This window comes from Lissotriton vulgaris, chromosome 11 (genome assembly GCF_964263255.1).
Source record: "Lissotriton vulgaris chromosome 11, aLisVul1.2, whole genome shotgun sequence".
NCBI lineage: Eukaryota > Metazoa > Chordata > Amphibia > Caudata > Salamandridae > Lissotriton > Lissotriton vulgaris.
The window spans coordinates 610,388,400-610,407,806 of NC_141699.1; the positions used below are offsets into that span (position 1 = coordinate 610,388,400).

At 44.4% G+C, this 19,407-nt stretch overlaps 1 protein-coding gene across 1 annotated transcript; it reads right to left on the minus strand.

Annotated features, from left to right (window-relative positions):
* Positions 1–844: 844 nt before the first annotated feature.
* PAQR9 (progestin and adipoQ receptor family member 9) lies at positions 845–7,765 on the minus strand. The gene has a single exon (XM_086943720.1). It carries the CDS (start codon positions 6,430–6,432, stop codon positions 5,311–5,313), a length of 1,122 nt encoding a protein of 373 aa, XP_086799846.1. The 5' UTR covers positions 6,433–7,765; the 3' UTR covers positions 845–5,310.
* Positions 7,766–19,407: the final 11,642 nt, after the last annotated feature.

Sequence of the window (19,407 nt, forward strand, 5' to 3'; positions counted from 1 at the left end):
CGCTCTGTGCCAGGGCCGGTATTCGGCCGTTTTTGTTACAGGGCCGTTTTTGCAGCATACGGCCCTGTAACATAAAACGGCCCTCAGGGGCCCAAAACCGGCCCCCAACCATGCGGCCCACCGGGGGATTGCCCGGTGCCCGCAACGGCCAGTCCAGGCCTGGACCTAATGCAGCCACCGCCATGAGACTACCGCAGCACGGCCCGCCTGCTCTGGATTCAAGTCACTATCTGGCGGGCAGGTGTTCCATGGGCTTGGTATTCCTCCTGTGTGCGCAGCGGTGGCGGTGTTGCAGGAGGACCGCCAAACTCATCATCAGGCCTTTAGTCGGGTGTCAGTATCTGATGAATGGTTTGTGACTGCAAATGCAGTCACATACCATTGAGAAACTGCTTTAAGAATCCAAAGGCGGTGCACCAATTTCCTAACCCTCGTTTTACAACTGGATAGGAGTCGCAAAAGTTGCTTTGTAATGAAGACTTTTCCGTCGCACAAGGTAACTTTTTTACATAGGAAACAACTGTTTTTTAAAGCCTGTGATTGCGAATCACAGACTTTGTGCCTTTAAAATAATTTAGAGACTTTGGCTACTGGAATAAGTGTACATATACCACCATGGTTGTAGGTGGGCAGGATAAAGAGAAAGGAAGTCGTAAACCCAGGGAATACAGGACAGGACAAGAAAGGAGAAAAGAGAGGGAGAGAGAAGAGTAGGGAACAAAGAGTGAGAGGGAGACATTGAAAGAAAGTTTTGAAAACTGACACTTCCCAATGCACTCGCCTTAAAGCGAAGAAACACACAACAGCACATATGAGGATATAATAATGAGAACTGCCCATGAAACAAAAACATCAAATTACAATTTTAATGGATTATAAATCGAATTTAATGAAAAGGCAGCAGAATGTCTGAAACACTATTAAACACCATAAGACCCAAAAACAGGGAATTACTGTTGTGCATTTTAATATTAACAAATTGAAATAATGCCAGCAATATCATTGTTCTGTTATACTCCTGACACAGCCCTTGTGTGAGTGACTAACTGCATAATTCAAATTCCCTCTCTGACCAGTTACCTGTTTCAGAAGTCAGCAATCCATCAAATGTTTAATACCGGAGACACCATCTGAGTTGCTCCAAATCTGAACAGATCTATAAACCAAATAATAAATTAACTTTCACCCAACTTCTAGGGCCAAACAGTGGGGCCTTTGCTATTCAGCTTCAACTAGCAGAGAGAAGAATCAAAAGGTAGAGGCTACAGCAAGGAAAAGAACACACAAATTGAAAACAACAATACACATATGAAAAACATCAAGCCAGTACAATAAAAGCTAAATGTAAATGACACGAGAAACAACACAACTAACATGGACAACTGATATGCAAACTATTTGTGCTCAGTTTGTCAACAATCAAAAAATCTTTTGGTATTTGCCCACACCCTAAAATATTCAAGAACCACTGAAGCTTGACAAAAGGAAACCCTTCACTTAGCTGAAGTGAGTGATGGACTTTGAGCCTCTAAAAACGAAAAGCAAAAGCTACATTTCTGTGCTAAACTTTCCCTTTTCCACTTGACTGGTTCCCATTTTCTTAATCCCTAGGAGGAATATGCATTTGTAAAGTTTGCAGTCAGTGGGCAGGATACTTCTCTCTTGCTCATGCTGCACTTCCGGGTCAAACAAGAATGATTGCCACCTAACATATTAGAAATACATCACCGATAATCACTGATTTAGGCTCTTCCTGTGCAAACCTGGGCTGACAACACTGAAAGCTATTGAATACACAATTACATTATTTTCTCTGAACTTCTGCATCTGACCCGGAAGCGGTTGGCTGAAATACAACAGGAGATGCGGGCACTCTGACATAAATTCAACAAAGGTGCAACATGCACTGCAAGCTGAAATGAAGGAAAAGGCACGTTGAAAGTTAGATAGAAATGAGAGCTCCCACCATGCTAGTGGTTGGTGTTCCTGCTTAAGGCAAATGGAGGAGCATCGCATGGAGATGCTGACACCAAAATGACTATAGGACTGGTAAATAAAAAAAAACAAGAATGTAACCACAGACACAAACAAGACAAGGGGAGTGCAAACAGTAATGCCTCGAGGTGGCACAGGGAGTCACATGAGATCCCAGTGCTGCAAAAATATCAACTCTACAGCACGCGAAAAACGTATGGGGTTATATACCCCCGCGACACACTTCAACGTAAAAATGTGATGGCATCTCAAACATAAATGGCCATCGATGAATGCAGAGCTTAAACCTCCCTTAGCAGGAATTTCAGCTAAACTGCTACAAATAATTTCTACTGATTCAGTTGCTGGTAAATGAGTTTTCTTACATTTCATAAACGTCTATGGAGAAAATTCCAACTGATTTCAGTTGCTTCTCTGAGCTAGTTTTTGGAGTCCAGTGGTGTCTATTTCTTTCAGTTCACATTTTTTTAACCAGTAAAATGTGCGTTTTTCCAGCTGGATGTATGTAGTGCAATATACAAGAAGTCCCATGCAGCAACTGAGTCAAGGAGAGACCATTGTAGCTGACTAGGTGGAAATTCCTTTGAAATTGGCATGATACAACCATAAACACATCGGTGAGGAATAACGTGAGCCTATTGTCCGTACATCTGCTTTACAATCATGTAAGGCGGGGTGGTGCCAAGCGCTTACATTAAGTGCCAGGAAGTATCCTCGAACGGAATAAAGGCTGAGACAGCACTATCTGACGGACAAGTCCCTTCTTCAATTATCTCACAGGCAGTCAACCAACCCAAAAAGACGGAATGCAATAATTCCTTTTGAGCAAGTGCAACATTAGCAAAAAACAACACTGTATGTCATCAGCCCCAAACCCAAGCGTAGGGAGATTACCCATGATGCTTTTGATAACGCGTGAACTGATTAACCCTTCCCCTCATGATTGACAATCCAGTAATCCTACTGTACAATTAACATCCACGTCTGGACTGGCAGCCTAGTCAATGTTTTATATGTGTGTGGGGGCTTGGGTGATTGATGTCAGCCTTTATCCAAAGCACCATTACATTTTCTATCTAAAAAAGATCTGTTTTGCTTATATGATACGGTGGCTGCGATAAAAATACAAGTTTACAGGCAGCTTTTGGTACATGGTCTGCGTTTGAAAACATTGGTTATCGTCTGTTGAGGGCAACTGCACACACTTCTCATCAAACACCATATAATGCCATGGAAGCTGCCCAAAGTGTTATATTGATAACCGGGCCCCAGTGTACGTAACAAAGACAAGCCAAATTCAGGCCATTTAGAAAGTTATCCAGTGCATTTTTTTTGGTAAGGTAGGCAGCTACTTTAAGAAATACACATTTTCTCCCCAGTGCAAGTATCTCAAACAGAAAAACAACAATCAGATGTGACAAAAACATCCAGTGCATATTTGTGTCATGGAAGGTGGACAACTTGGGAAATACATTTCTTGTACTCTGATCAATGCTGCTAAAATTTCACTTATAAGCCTGTAAAAAATCAACTGCCATGCCATTTGGAAGCGAGAACGCGCCTCTCAAAGGAGACCTGATTTGAGAAGGTGTAGCATCCAAAGCACTACTTTAATAATAATTTAACTAAAACTAAAAAGGTAAATAAAGATAATAGGTCATTATTTTAAGTTAAACAAAAATCCTACTTTACTCTATCAAATGCGCTTGGACGTTCAAGATGGAGGCTGCATGATTTGGTACAGACAGTGCGAGAGACGTGCACACTTGAGACTCTCCCTAAAGTATTACCTAGACAGGCTGTATGTCAGAATATCAAAAACAAAACAAACCTCTGAAAAACATACTGTGTTCTAAATATTGTTTCCCATTAGGTGTAGATTTTCTACTATTGACACCAATGTGGCAATATTTTTGTAAACAATATTTAGGACAAAATATTTCTGTCGGACGACATTTACACTGCCATAGTCTGGATTCATTCCACTATCAGCGTAACTTAGACCATTTCCAGAGTGCAAGTGCAGAAATCAATAACACTAAATATTAAACAGTAATCACATAGTTTAAGTGTTGGGGGACTGGGTATAATGTAAAAACACAAGAATTCCTATAAAAAAAACTTTGCAAAACAGATTGAGAAACATTAGCAGCACTGATAAATATATTCTAAAGCACTCCCCCCAAAATAAATATTATTAAGTTCTAATTCCACTGTCTCCATGGCCTCTGAGATCAGTGGAGTGAGCATACCCAAAAGCTTTGCCCAGGAATAGAAGAGAGTGAATATTTTAGGATATTCAGTGTAGTTTTTTTAAGGTAGAACTTTCTGTTTTTAAAAGACAGACACGCCAAATAGGGTTTTTTTCGGTTTCAATGGGGAAAGACTCTGAGATCTACTTCTGAATTAAAGGAAAATCTCACAACCGGTGTCTGAAAGTGTATCAAATAGTGTTGTTCCAGCAAGTGCTTCAATATAAATATAACATCCTAAATACCACCAGAATGTGGAAATAATATACTGTTATCATTCCATGCGTCTTAACATTCTAAATTCAATAGTGCTATACTTTTGTCTTTAAAATATTTCAGTTTGAAGCAGAACTCAGCACAGCAAAGAAACTTCCTGGGTATCCAAATTAATGCCAGGGCAATGGGGCCATTCTCCAGACAGTCAGCTGAGAACTACTCATGAGTGTCAGAGACTTCAGTGCAGTGTGAGCACACTTGCAAAATTTGATCTATTACATGGAGGTGTGAGTACAGTCCATCAGCCTAGTAAATCAAGAACAGTTGTGTGGTTTATTGATTTCCCAGCTCCTTACGTTGTATAATCCATGGCCTTCTTTCTACAGACGACAATAAATTCAGTGTTGGTTTCAGCGTCACTAGTGCAATTCTCTGTTCACATTCATGCCTATGTGCAGGAATCAACGTCAACACTAGATCACTCTCTGCTCCACTGTTGATGTCAGTAACAGCAGCGGTTCTCTGCTTCCTCCTACTGTATGGACAGATGAATTCTACGTGGGTCGTATTCCTCCAGTGTTAATATCACACAAAAAATCATTCAGTAAAGTATTCTTCTGTGTCCCACTTCAGGCAGTCAGGAATATAATGCTTGGTCTTTATAACTTTGCGATGTCACTGCCCTTTAAATCTCAGTCCTGGAGGGAACAGTATCAGTATAAATGGCTGGGTTTTCTCCTTTAAGTGTTTTTCCATATTATGACTTGGTCTAATGTCCTCTTATCCATTACAAGCCTTCCAACCCATAGTACATCTTGACCTTCCTTCAAACACTCAAATTCACAAGTCACTTGTGCTTACAGTTGAGGCGTGTGCCCTGCAGGCATCTTCTGACCACAGCCCCCAGACAGAGTAAAAGTAGGCCCATAAAGCCAAGGGTACCAATCAGGGTGGGCTGTGGTGGGGCGGTGGCCTCGGTGCCCTGCATATGCTGAAGATACTGTTGGAGGCCTTGCTCCACATAGTGGGCCTGATCATAAATGCTAAGGGCCGTCAGAAGGTGGAAGAGCTGGTGGCTGTGACCCACTATGTCGAAGCGGCCAGGACGCAGGCGCTCGGGGATCTTGCTCACATTGAAGAACGCGGCCACCAGGAGCCAGAGGTAGCGACGGTGGAAGTAGAGGAACAGCGTGGGATTGCTGCGTCGTAAGTCAAAGAGCAGGCTCTCACCCATCACAGGACATGCCATGCTCAGTGGCATAATGAACACGAAGGTGCGCACAGCGAATGGGTAGGAGCAACCCTGTGCACGACTAAGACAGCATGCAGCCGTACAGCCAAGTGCCAGCACAAAGGCCACAGGAAGTATGCATGCATGGTAGAGCTTCAACCAGTGAGACACCTCCTCCGCGCACCAGCCAAGCCAGCCCTCCACATAGGGGGTTAGGACTCCGGCATCCAGCAAGCGCAGGCGTGGAAGCAGGTAGTGTGAATAGGCCACAGTGCTGGCAAAGCCATAGTAGCTAATGGAGGCGTAGTCAAGGTAGAAGAAGGCGGCCCGCAGGCGCAGCGAGAGGCAGCTGAAAAGATGGGCGGCACAGCTCATGCCCAATGTCAACAGTACACCTGAGGCATAGCACCAGAGCGGCAGCAATGCAGGGTGCAGTGGGGAAATGCCTGCACCCTGAAACAGCAGCAGCCGCCCAAAGCGGCAAACAAACACCAGCAGCGGCACAAAGTGAGTCCAGAAGTTGAGCGTCTCGTTGGTCGGCTGAAATGCCGAAGCCAGGCACTGCTGGGCGCTCAGGTGCAATCGACGGTAGCCTGAGAGTATAAAGCACTCCACAAAGTCCTCAGGCACCTGGTCCCAGCGTAGAAGTGTGTGTGGAGGCGGGGGCAGAGGTGCTGCCCCAGCGGAGGAGGGCGCCGGCTTCTCAGACCGGACTGTGGAGTCTGGCTTTGGAGACATGATGCTGCTTCCAACACCCAAGGTGGTGGGACTGCAGAGGCCTATGATGTTGCTTCTTAAAGTCTTCTGTGATGCAAGTCCCACAGGGAGGGGCCTGCTCGGTGATCTTCTGTCAGTTAACTAGGGGAACATCCTTCAGCTTGTCACCTTAAATGTTGGAAGGAAGCATTGGCTCTCGCTGGAAAGACAGAACGGTGTAAGGGAGAGGGTGACATATGGTTGTCTGAATGGAAGGTATAGTTTCCCTGGCTGTTCATTAGAGAACGGGCTCGTGAAGGGGGAGATCCGCCGGTACTTGTTCAAGTCCGAGTGGGAACCGCTTGCTGCGGTTTGCAGGGCTCGGGGGAGTCTCCTCTGCTCCTACCTGACAGACCCAATGGGGCCAGGATATCCGCTGCGGGTGCTAGAAAGAGCTGGGGAACTCTTTCGCTGTTGGCGGCTGGGTCTGTCGCGGCTTCGCTGGTGAGAGGGACGCTGCACTGCGGATGCTTTCGAGGACAGCAGCGTGTGATTCTCGCCGATGTGGGAATCCCGGTCCCTGTCAGCGGGGTCCCCGCTCGGTCTCGCCTCAACTTCCACGCATGGGTCCCCAAATACCCCCAAAGATCAGCCCAGCGTCATCTTTGGTACCACGGTCTCTTAGCAACTGAAATTGGGATGTGGAGGCATTCTCTGTCCGTGGTGGGGCCAGGTGCGACTACCCGTCTCCAAGTCTCTGAGGGCCGCCCCACTGCGGTCTCTGCAGCGGCCGTCGGAGGGTGCCTGCTTGCTTCTGCAGTACCGGGGTCGTTGCGGGGCTCCCCTCGCTCCTGTGGTAAAAAATAAATAAAATAGTCCGCTGCCGGGGCAGAAATAGCCGCGCTTCTTTCTGCTAATGTTGCAAATCAAAGCTGCACCAAAGCGCCCTGTAAGCCGCTGCCGCAGAGGATGCAGGCGGCTCCCTCCGCGCCCGCAGAGGCTCCGGCGGGCAGTCCTCACCGCTCGGTCCGGTGCTTCCCAGTCCCTGCGCCTCCTACGGTCGGACCCGCGCCCCGTCCCCCCTCAGCAGCATCCCCGCCTCGGCGCTGGCGGGCCCGGCCTCCCTCGTCTATTATTCAGCATCGCCGGCTCCCTTTGTCCTTCGGCGGCTCCGGTGTCTGACAGCCCCGGGATCGGCTTCCCTGTCAAGGGCCGGTCTCCGAGTGACTGATGGCGGCTCCCGCAGGGGGCGAGCGGCTCTCTTCCCCGGATCATGTTACGCGCCCGGGAAGGTCACTCACTCGGAGGCGCGCAGTGCACTGTGGCGGGACGAGGGCACCTCTGCGACCCCCTTTCATTCATGTTGCAATCTCACGGAGCGCTTTCAGCCATCTGACTCCAGCAGCAGGCGGTGCCAGCCCAAGGTCACCGTGCAGCTCTAGGAACACTGCCCTGAACTCATAAGAAGAGGGTGCATGTATTTTTAGCATATCGAGACCCTGATTTAAAAACCTTTCTGCTACATATTCTTGAACTCTGACCTAGTTTCATAAATTTGCGTAATAGTGTTTAAAAATTGTAGAAAACAAGGTGCATTAATAACAACCAGGGTTACTGGAATTATGCAACAGGAGAGTGACAAATTATGTGGCAGCGTGACTGAATTATGTGGCAAGGCAAATAATGCTGCACAATGGCACAATGGCAGCACTTTTTTGAGACATTATTTCTTCATTATTGTGTCATTTTTAGGTCTCACTTAAGGCGCTGCATGCGTCGTCTGGTGTAAGAAATATTGTTATCGCGTAGATCCTGCTCATTGCTTACCATTGCTACCATCGTTTGGCTTCATTGACACTCGCATTCGCTTGCTTCTTATTTGTTATCTCATAGTGTGTTTATCCGCACCTGGAACACGGACAAAGGACTGGCTTTAGCACTGGTTGCGCCTGGTGGGACAATGTTTGTTGGCGCCCACCCCAGGGACCAACTCCGTCACGGCTTCCCTCACTACCACACTTTATCAGTGTCCCTCAACCACTAACCACTCTCTCTTGGATGAATTTAATTAGTTTTATAGCGTCACTCATACCAGTGTAGGGTGTCAGAGCACTTTACATCACACTAATATTACACAGAGACAATCATACATGTGCAAATCAATGTATAGGAAACATTACATAAGACAGAGGACTACAAGGTGTAGGAGTCACATGTCATCCATACTTGTAGGCAGCATAGTTTAAGAGTGTTTTGTCTGGAGAAGCACACATTTTAATTTAAAACATAACACCGTGGTTATTTTTTTTTTATGATAAGAATGGATTTCTACTCAAATGAACCCATTTTGCAATATCAGGTTAGTGAAAGACTGGGGAAAAATGATAGCGGTCTAACCTATAGCGGGCAGTTTTCATGCAGCTCTTTGATGACAGTTAATTGCTCACTGTTCTTCATTCGGATTTTAGCATATAAACTGCAAGTGACAATAGGATCTCTCTGACAAAGTAGTAACCTAGTTACCTATTTACATTATATGCTCTGCATGATGCATGATATGTATGGTGCAAAATCCTTGCACCAGGCATATTAACCCTCTGTGCGACCTTACGATGAATCAATTAAATGTAATAGTGTTTCAGAACTCCAAAGAGTTCCACATAAAATATACAAAAGGAAAAAAAAATCAATATATCCTATCATAATCCTCTCAAATAAATATTTAAAAACTGTTTTAAAAAGCAGAAAAATGTAAAACATAGTGATTCAGAGGGAGGGGCCTAAAGGCAGTTCTGGGCCTCCTGTGCAGTGGTGATGTTATGTTTAAAAAATACAGGTCTTAATAATCAACATCATAGTGGTTGTAGTGGGGGACAGACAAATAACAAGTGATTTAAATCTTGCCCCCAATTTGCCACATAGTTCACAAAGTCTGTCCTCCCAAGGTAATCGCTCCCATGCCCCTGTTATAATTTGCAAAGGGAGCAAATCCAACCTTAACAGCAGAGAGGGGGAGGTTCTATACGACGTACGATTGGCTTTTTTTATACATACTACTCCCCCCTATTGTGTCATTCCTAGAATGCCCTGAATACAGTGCAGTATCTCTTTTACAACTGACTTCGTGGATTATTTTTTATTAGAATTCTCAATACAGGTTATGATGAGTAAATTCTTCACTAGACAAAAACTCCAACATCTTTCTCTCTCCAGAAACAACATTAATCACTGGTATTACAGTGACATTTCTATTGTTGCCTGAAAATTGCTGGAGGCACAGAACACATTGGCAGGTGCTTTTAAAACCATAATTTACGGCGCCCCCACCCAAAGTCAACCCCACCCAAAGTCAACGCCTGGTGCGGTGGCACCAGTCGCACTACCCAAGAGCTGCATTGCACGGATGCATTGCTATACTTACACTGCTCGCTACTTTTTTATTTTTGTTTAAGCACTGTATGTGAGTGCATGTGTTTTCTTGCTATCTCTCTTATTTGCTTCTCCCCACGCTACAACTGTGTTCCTCTTGCTGGCCCGTGTGCTTCTGTAGTACCCCACATTGCCTTCTTGCCCATCTGTTTCATCCCAGCCTGCTACCTGGCTCTTTTTTGCCGTATTGACCCCCGCATCCCCATTGCTCCCCCACCTGTTCTTTTAAACCCCTCCATCCATGCATTGTGTTGCTTCCACTCTAGACTCCCAGTGATGCTTCCACCAACGTCACCTGCGGCCCCTCATGTTGCTTCCGTCACCAGCAAAAAAAATATATATATTTTTGGTTTTAGATCTTAATCCAACTTGGATCAGTAACTAAAAATAAATTTATAGGCGCGTGCATGCATGGTGCACACACCTACAAAATGATGAGGTTGGCTGCTTCAAAAGCTTTTTTTAAACATTCTTTAGCGAAGGTCCCAAAAGGAACGCTTGTTGGCTTTGCCAGTGCTTGTTACAAACGTTAGCACTGTCTGTGCAGAGTTTTCACCTCATTAGTACAGGCTTAACACCAAAAAACAGCCACAAGCAACCATTGGCGGCTGCAATTGAACAGGTGTGGTGGGTAGGGGCGGGGGGGGTTTGTTGGGGGAAGGTATGAAAAAAATATATCACTTACCTGGGTACCGTCACGACTCGCTCCCTGCGTTCTCCTGTCCACCACCAGGGGGCTGAACTGTGGGACTCTCCAGTGTTTTAATACACTTTCAGACCCTCCCCTTCATGTACATACTGACTTCCAGCCATTTGGACTCTACTTAGATATGGCCATCCATTCCCAATCCATGCCAGGTTTTGTGGAAGCCAGCCTGCTCATGCTTGAAGGCAGCCTGCTCATGCCTGAAACTCCATTACCTAATTCCCTGCTCACTGCTATGTTTCCACCCCTGCAGTCTGGGAACGCTGATACTGAAGGGTGGGTGCAGATGCACTGTCAACACTCCAAAACTCTCAGGATGCAGGAGCGCAGCACCTCCGCTCCACCTAATGTGGCTCTAAGCATTATTTTCATCTAGGTTGGACCTTGAACCGCACACACAGTAGGTAGCACTTTAGGGGCATGCTCCCACAATTGTATACAGACACAACGTAGCTCTAGAAGAAATAAAACCCTACGTGGAGTACAACGCAATATGCGGAAAGGAAGCAATTCCTTTTTGTTATTTAACCCCTTCGATGCTGATGACGAGCTCAGCTCGTCATCAGTCACGGGTAGCGTGTGCTGATGACGAGCTGAGCTCGTCATGTAACGCGGTAAAACGAAAAAAGCCGCACAGCGCAAAAATCGCGGCAGCAGCGATGCGGTTAACCCTCACACACCCTATTGGTGTCATGCTTCATCATCCGCTTCACCCTTACTCCTAAAGGTCAGGGTTAGCTCGACCATATTTCAGGGAGCTCTTAGGAGATGTAGGCCAGGGGGACTTAAAGATAAAAATTATACTTCGTTCCCCAGTTATCCCTTTTATTCTCGGGGACGTAGTGGATATTAAAAAAGTAATACACACAGATCTTTTTTGAAGTTATGGTCCTATGACCCTAGCAATCTGCAAACATGTTTCTGGACAGAAAAATTGGCTTTATAGGTCCAAGGCTTTCATCAGGGCACAACAAGGATTCCTTCCCTGGCGTTGACCGAAAGTAATCCTATATATTGTTTTGAAGGAACAGAAAGCTGTAACCTCCATGCAAAAAATATATATTATGGGGAGTATACTTATCTCCCTTCTTTATGTGGGAGAAAAATTCCACCTGTAGGGGGAACAAGAAGAGAAAAGACATACAATTATGAAATTCAATAACCATAGTCATATTGTACAGTACACCCATCGTGCACGGGTGCCCGTAATCCCATATGTTCATGATCAATAATTTGTAATCATTATTATGAGCTCAAATAGATCTGTTGATTTCACCTCGCCCTACAGGCTCACAAGTGCCCCACCCTATCCACATGCCCATTGACCAGCTTGAAGACGGGAGGTCCTGTATATTTAAACTGGGGCTCCGAGCAATTAAGTGCCAATGTTTATGGGGCAGTGCCAATTGCCCCTGCCCCATAAACAACCAAATAGGTGTGCTGCGCATGTGGGTGAATGTGGATTCTAACGCGGCATTGTTCACTTGTCCCCCTAACAGCGTGGCTGCCCTTACCGTGATCGGTGAGAAACACTTGTTTAACCCAATTTGGGTAAGGGTATATGAGCATTCTTGGGCATGAGTGAGTGTGTTGGATTTACTCATATTCATCGAGAGTGGATGCGAGAATGTTTATTTATTGGCACATGTTTCTGTCGTTATACATGAGTATATTCTAACCAAGGATTGGACATGAGTGGGGATGTTGTGCACTAGAGGATAAGGTAACATGCACTAATGAGAATAAAATAAAGTGTGATTATTCACACATACTGCCTATAGGGCGAGTTGAGATCAACAGAGCTATTTGAGCTCATAATAATGATCACAAATTATTGATCATGAACGTATGAGATTATGGGCAACTCTGCATGATGGGTGCTACTGTACAATTTGAATATGGTTATTCAATTGCATAACTGTATGTCTTTTGTCTTCTTGTTCCCCCTACAGGCGGAATTTTTCTCCCACATAAAGAATGGAGATAAGTATACGCCCCATTATATATATTTTTTGCACTGAGGTTATAGCTTTCTGTTCCTTCAAACAATATGTAGGATTACTTTCGGTCAACGCCAGGGAGGGAAACCTTGTTGTGCCCTGATGAAAGCCCTGGACCTATAAGGCCAATTTTTCTGGGCTGAAACATGTTGGCAGATTACTAGGGTCATAGGGGCACATGCATCAAGCATTTTTGGAGTCGCAATTTTAGAAATCGCACATTTTTGCGATTTCTAAAAATGCGATTGCTTTTAAGAAATCGCAAATTTGCGATTTCTTAAAAGCAATGCATGATTACTTTTATAATTGCGAATTCGCAATTAGGGTGTCAAATTTACCGAGTGGTTGAACCACTCGGTAAATTTGCAAAAAGTGTTAAAAACGCTGCAAAAGCATTTTTTACACATTCATGTTACGGACACACATGTCCTTAGGACATGTGTGTGTGCAACATGATGCGAAAACAACATTTCATGGGTGCAGGGGGGGGTCATTTGAACCCCCCTCTCCACCCTTGAAATGCAATCAGGATTTGCGATTAGCAATGTGTGAATTCGCAATTCCTATTCATTCCTATGGGCATTTTAGCCCATAGGAATGAATGGGAATTGCGAATTCGCACTTTGCTAATCGCATAATATTTGAGAATCGGTAAAAATTGCGATTTTTACCGATTCTCAAATATTTTGAGAAAATGTACATGCATCCCATTTTGCATTTCCTAATTTGCGATTCCCTAAAAATCGCAAATTAGGAAGTGCAAAATGAAACAATGATGCATGTGGGCCGTGGGACCATAACTCCCCAAAAGACCTATGTTTTATTACTTTTTTAATATCCACTACGTCCCAGAGAATAAAAGGGATACCTGGGGAACAAAGTCAGATTTTTATCTTAAAGTCCCCCTTGCCTACATCTCCTAAGAGCTCTCTGAAATATGGTCGAGTCCGCCCTGACCTTTAGAAGTCAGGGTGAACCCGATGATGAAGCATAACATCAATAGGATGTGTGAGGGTTAAATAACAAAAAGGAATTGCTTCCTTTCCGCATATTGTGGTGTACGCCACATAGGGTTTTATTCCTTCTAGAGCTCTGTGTGTCTGGATACAATTGAGGGAGTACATTTCTAATTGGGAGGAGGTATCCACGTCCTAACCTCTCTTACCCCTTGATTGCCGGTGAAGGGATCTCCACTGACAGTTGTAGTTTACAGCACTTTAGGGGAACCAATTTGTGTGGGGTAGTTTTTCACTATATGTTTTTATGTCCTGACGAAGCCCCACAGATCCTTAAGACCCATTAAAGTTATGAAACATGTTGACAAACCACTGAGGTAGAGCCCTGAGATAGATCTCCCTCGCAAGACTGTAGGATACTTTCCCTACCTAGTCGATACATACTGACTACCATAGTTCCTTTTAAACCTCTAGGATAGCACTGGCCGGTTATAGGTTTTTATCTCCGAAAGGGCAGTCCATTCATTAAAGGATAACTTGCGACCTCCCCTATCAGTTTTAACTCCCAATCCCACATCACTACTCCACTACACTGATCACCTCCTTGAACTCATCATACGGCAGCCTCTCTGATCCTATTGGATTTATCTGCTGCTTTTGACACTATCAATCATGATATACTGATCTGAAGGCTTTCAGAGGCAGGGGTTAAGGACTCTGCCCTCAAACTGATTAAATCCTATTTGAAAAATAGGCTTCAGTATGTTCAGCTTGGAACATCATTATCAGAGCATTTTATGCTTCCATGTGGGGTACTGCAGGGCTCTTCATTGAGCCCCACATTATTCAACTTATACGTGACCCCCTTGGCTGATATAATTAGGCAGTTTGGCTTCTCCATGATTTCCTACGTGGACAATACTCAGTTGGTGGTGTCCATCTCTAGTAATTTGTAGGAAACAGCTGACTGATTTTACCAATGTATGTCCCATGTGAATCAGTGGATGAGTTTGAGCTGCCTAAAGCTGAACGGGGAAAAACCGGAGGTACTCCTGCTGGGTTCTGACACATCGTTTTGGCCGCCTAGCTGGTGGCCAACCGGTCTGGGTGATTTCCCGGACCCAGTCAGGAAGGTGAAGAATCTGGCCATTATCTTTGATGATAACCTTGCGTTCCAACATCAGATTAACAAGCTTTCATCTACGGTCTTCCTTACTCTAAAGACAATTAGGAAAGCTCGGTCCTTAATTCCACCAAAGTCTGTAAACAAATTGGTGACAGTTCTAGCTCTGGCCAGACTCGATTATGGTAATGCCCTTTATATGGGCTTGCAAAAACAGCATCTGCTTAAGCTGCAGCGTGTGCATAACGCAGCCGCCAGATTGCCGCTGGACATTCCGAAATTCCAGTCACTCTCCCATGGACTGAGAAAGCTACACTGGCTCCCAGTGAAGAAAAGGATAGAATTTAAATCATTATGTTTAGCTTTCAAGGGATTGCATGAGAATGGTCCTCAGTACCTATAACAACACTTTATCTGGTACTCTCCAGCCAGGAATCTAAGATCAGCACAGAGCAAACTCCTACAAACCCCCAGATTCATCAGGGCGCGTTGGGGTGGAAGAGGCTTTGTTCTGGGGACAGTGAAATTGTGGAACTCTCTCCCTACCAGTATAAAGAATAGCCCAAGTTTGCTTTCCTTCAGAAAGGCACTAAAAACTTGGCTGTTCACTAACTAATCTTTCCATCTTCTTTCCGGCATCTCAATGTGCAGCGTCTAGACGCTTTAGGGTCATTGTGCGCTTTACAAAATTCAAAATCAAATCAAATCAAATCTAAAAGATCTCCGCAAAAGTGACCCTTCGGGGAATCTGTAGGGCATTGCAGCGCCGCCCTGACTAGGAGCACCGCCCTATGATGAAGCAAAACGTTCCCTAGGGGGTGTGTGAGCGCAACATGAGACAGTCCTGCTGACTGTCTCCATGATCTTGCTCCAGGCACTCTCTACCTATTGAGAGAACCTTTACTCTTTTCTCAGGAACAGAGGCCTATTTTTGAGTCCACAGTAGTGAGAGGCTACCTAGAACCCAGCAAGTAAGAGAGCATGGGGCCACAATAATGGGTGTGGTGGTGGCAACCTGCCAGAAAATGGTTGTGTCTAATCCTGGGCCTCTTCCTACATAAGAAAACAGGAAGACAGCAACGGAGAACAGCATGCTAGAAGCAGACAGGTAGTCCCGAAGGCAGTCTCACAAGCAGAGAGTGTGTTGTAGTGCCCTCCATTGGTTGGCTCTGAGAACAAAGACATACAGTAGAGCTGACAAAGACGTTGAACAGCATTTGTCGCTGAAGAGAGTCCAGTGGTGGTTGTTAGAGTACCACTAACATATTGAAATATGTATACATCAAAAAACCTGAGGGACATCGCCCCTCTCCTTCGGGTCTCCAAGAGACCCATTCATTAAAACCTTAGCGAGGTCTTCATCTAAAAAACCTAATACAATAAAAAAAACACTCTCACGTCTAACAGTTTATACCCCAAAGGCATTTTAATTAATGTGAGATCTGCCCCAAGGACATTCTTGTTAAATCAGTGATCTTACTAAAACATATGCTTTAGATTTTCCATGCATTATGAAAACCACCTCTTCCCCCTCATCTACACCAGCATTGAACCTCCCTTTTTTCAGATGACTACACTACCCTTCACAAGGATGCACCCCACGAAAACATGGGCGGTCTAGTGGGGATACACCCAATAAATTGTATCTGTACAAATGTAGTCTCTTCAACATTTGCCTACTTCAAATGTTTCTCCATCACTGTCAAACCAAATCAGCACCAAATCAAAGCAAAAATAGGTACTTCCATACCATATACCATCCAAAGACGCTGTACACTGTTCTTTAAACATTGCAGCAAACTTATCACCTCCATGTTACTTGGGGTTGGACTGGCATTTTGGGCAGTTTAGTAGTCTGGCACTCCCAGATAGGCTTGCTTGAAAGGGCCAGTGTTGGAACAATTTTTGTTGGCCCTATTGGTCAGGAAAGGACCAAAAGAAAAATCACCCCACAACCTTGCACTTTCCGTCTGGCCCATCTATCTGTGCCAGACTGTTTGAAAGACCAGTCCAACACTGATGTGATCTCACTATTACATCAACATTAGGTCTTTCCCTGCCTTGAACTAGCATAAAAGTCATGTAAGCTAAACAAAACCTGCTTACCCTATGACCTCTTACAACTCTTCTCCCTGGTGAACTCTAGTCACTGTAAACACCCTGAACACTATGATACGCCCCTCCACCCCCATAGCATGATCAACTTTGATAAAGCCATCAAGCGGGACTTGACAGATCAGTACTTTCCATTATTTATTGTATTGCATAATTGTATTATATAACAAACTTATATAGCGCGTGCTGTCACCCAAAAGGTATCCTGGCGCTTTGACTCCAAAATCACAATACAAGCAAGGGAGGATCAGACATCTCTAGGAAAGAGATGAGACTTCAGACCTTTTTTAAAATGGGTCAGCTCATTCAGCTTCCATAAGGAGAGTGGAAGAGCATTCCATATTTTAGCGGCAGTGAAGCTGAAGGAGCGACCACCCATCCGTATCCTCCGAATGCGGGGTACCCCAACCAAAAAGGAGGAAGAGGAGCGCAAAGGCCTAGCTGCTGAATACCATCTAAATTTGTTCTGAAGAGCAATGGGTCCCAATCCATGAAGTGCTCTAAAGACAATACAAGAAGCCTTGAAGCAAATCCGCTGGTGTATAGGCAGCCAGTGAAGATCTTTAAGAGCCAGAGATGAAGATGCAGAGCGCACACGCGAAAGAGCCAGCTTGGCTGCCATATTCTGGATCCTCTGCAGTTGTTTTATCAAGGAGCTAGGGTCTCCTAAAAGTAATGCGTTAACCTACTGAGTATGATACTACGCACTACCTCTGGTCTCACCGACAAAGGTAGCATAGGGAGAATTTTATGCAACATTCTTAGCAACAACAGGCAAGTACTAACAGTCTTGTTTATATGGACGTCCAATTGTAGGTGATGACCAAAAATTACTCCTAAGTTGCGAACAGAACCAGCTGATTCAGCAATGTCCTTAGTGGTAGAAGGCCAAAAATCATTGGGCAAAGGGCGCGGGATTTTATCCAGCGAGCAATGTAAAACCTCTGTCTTAGATCCATTAAACTGGAGGGAATTCTCCCTCAGCCAGCCCGCCGTGGCCAGCATACAGCGGTGGAAGGTCTCTGTAGAGACAGCCTCCTTACCCTCGAGGGAGAAGATAAGTTGCGTGTCATCTGCATAGTTTATTACTGTGATACCAAAGGATTTAATCAACTTGATCAGGGGACAGAGGTGTAGATTGAACAAAACCACCATGCTTGGGCATAATTACAGGCCAACCAAAACTGACAGAAATCAAGAAGAGACTATGAGACATCTCCCTTCATCAATTCTTTCAAGAACTCACAACTCTAGCAAGATCCTCAGATCATACCTCAGTCCACTGAATTCCCTGCCAGTCACCACAGCCACACCACTCTAAATATCATGAATAAGCCTACTCCTTTAACACAGAAATCCATCAAACAGAACATTCTGCACCCTGGTACACCACAAAGCTCAACATCAGTAAAAGGACAGTCAGAACATTAGAAGTAAAACTCCTGAATCACTTCCAGCTTTGAAAGACCGAAATACTACTCAGAGTCCTACCCTGGCTTCCTAAACTTTACTGGTACAAAAACAATTCAAAGTGACCTAGCTGTAGTCAAGCATGATCTTTTTAATTAAACATTGTGTTAACCCATCTCAAAAATCTAACATTTGTAGTTCTGCTAGGAGTGTAAATGACATTCCAAATTCGTCCTTGTGAGGTGCCAAAAAAAGATACAATGAACATTTTAAAGAAACATTCTAAAAGGGCCATCATTCAACCAACTAGACAATGATCCGTCGTGCAAACTATGACCTTCACAATGCGCCTTGATCACTGTCCTGTTGATATTCCATGCTCAAGACCTAGGTTCTCCTTATTCTTAAAATCATCAGCACCTCACTAGAGGAATTGAGAACCTATGAGGAGGACAGTTGTATTTTTTGCGCAGGATGACTATTTTAGTAGAATGTAATTTTAATTTGTTCCGTAGTAAGTCAGTGAGTGTTATTTAATCTCAACAGTAATTACTGGATCTTGTTTAGTAAATAAGGAATTGCTTTTCTCAGGTTTTTCCTTGTCTATATACCCGTATGATGGATATGTATATATGCTCTTTTTAATCTTCAGTCTGAGACTCATCGCCCATTTTATATATGTTTTACACATCTTATCATTGGTATGTACCCCATGTAGTGTCTTCCTTTAAACTAACTCTATTATCACCGGATGTATCCTGAACCTTGAAATGCTGCTCTATTTATTCATGAACGTTTTTTTACCATCTGTACTTTTATGGCAGCAAATGGCCGAATAAAGTTTTTGTGACTGACTGATATATGCTCTGTTGTGACAGAGCAGTGCATGTGCGGTCAGCACTGGAATGCTGGAGCTAGTGCAAAGTGTAAGAGAGTAAGCTGGAGTTGGAACATGAGTAGAGATGAAGATGATAAGCTGCAGTTTTATACCGGAAACCCTGATATGAGCTGAATTACAGGTCATCCCTTTGGTGGATTATACGAGCATGACTGCAAGATGAAAAGTGGACTCTGAGGGAAATAGTACTTCAGGTGTACTGCCAGGATTACAATATTTGAGCAGCAGTGAGGAATGGTCTGGTGTGGCTGTTACAAGTCAATGGATAATGTGACACTACATCTGAGTTGTAATGTAATATCTGTTTAAAGAAAACAGATGACAGGACAAAGGAAAGTAAAAAAGGATGTACAGTAGAGTCTGTTTCCAAATCCCTTACA

Excerpts from the sequence above, each read along its gene's own strand:
- PAQR9 (XM_086943720.1), bottom strand. The coding sequence starts at position 6,432 with ATGTCTCCAAAGCCAGACTCCACAGTCCGGTCTGAGAAGCCGGCGCCC.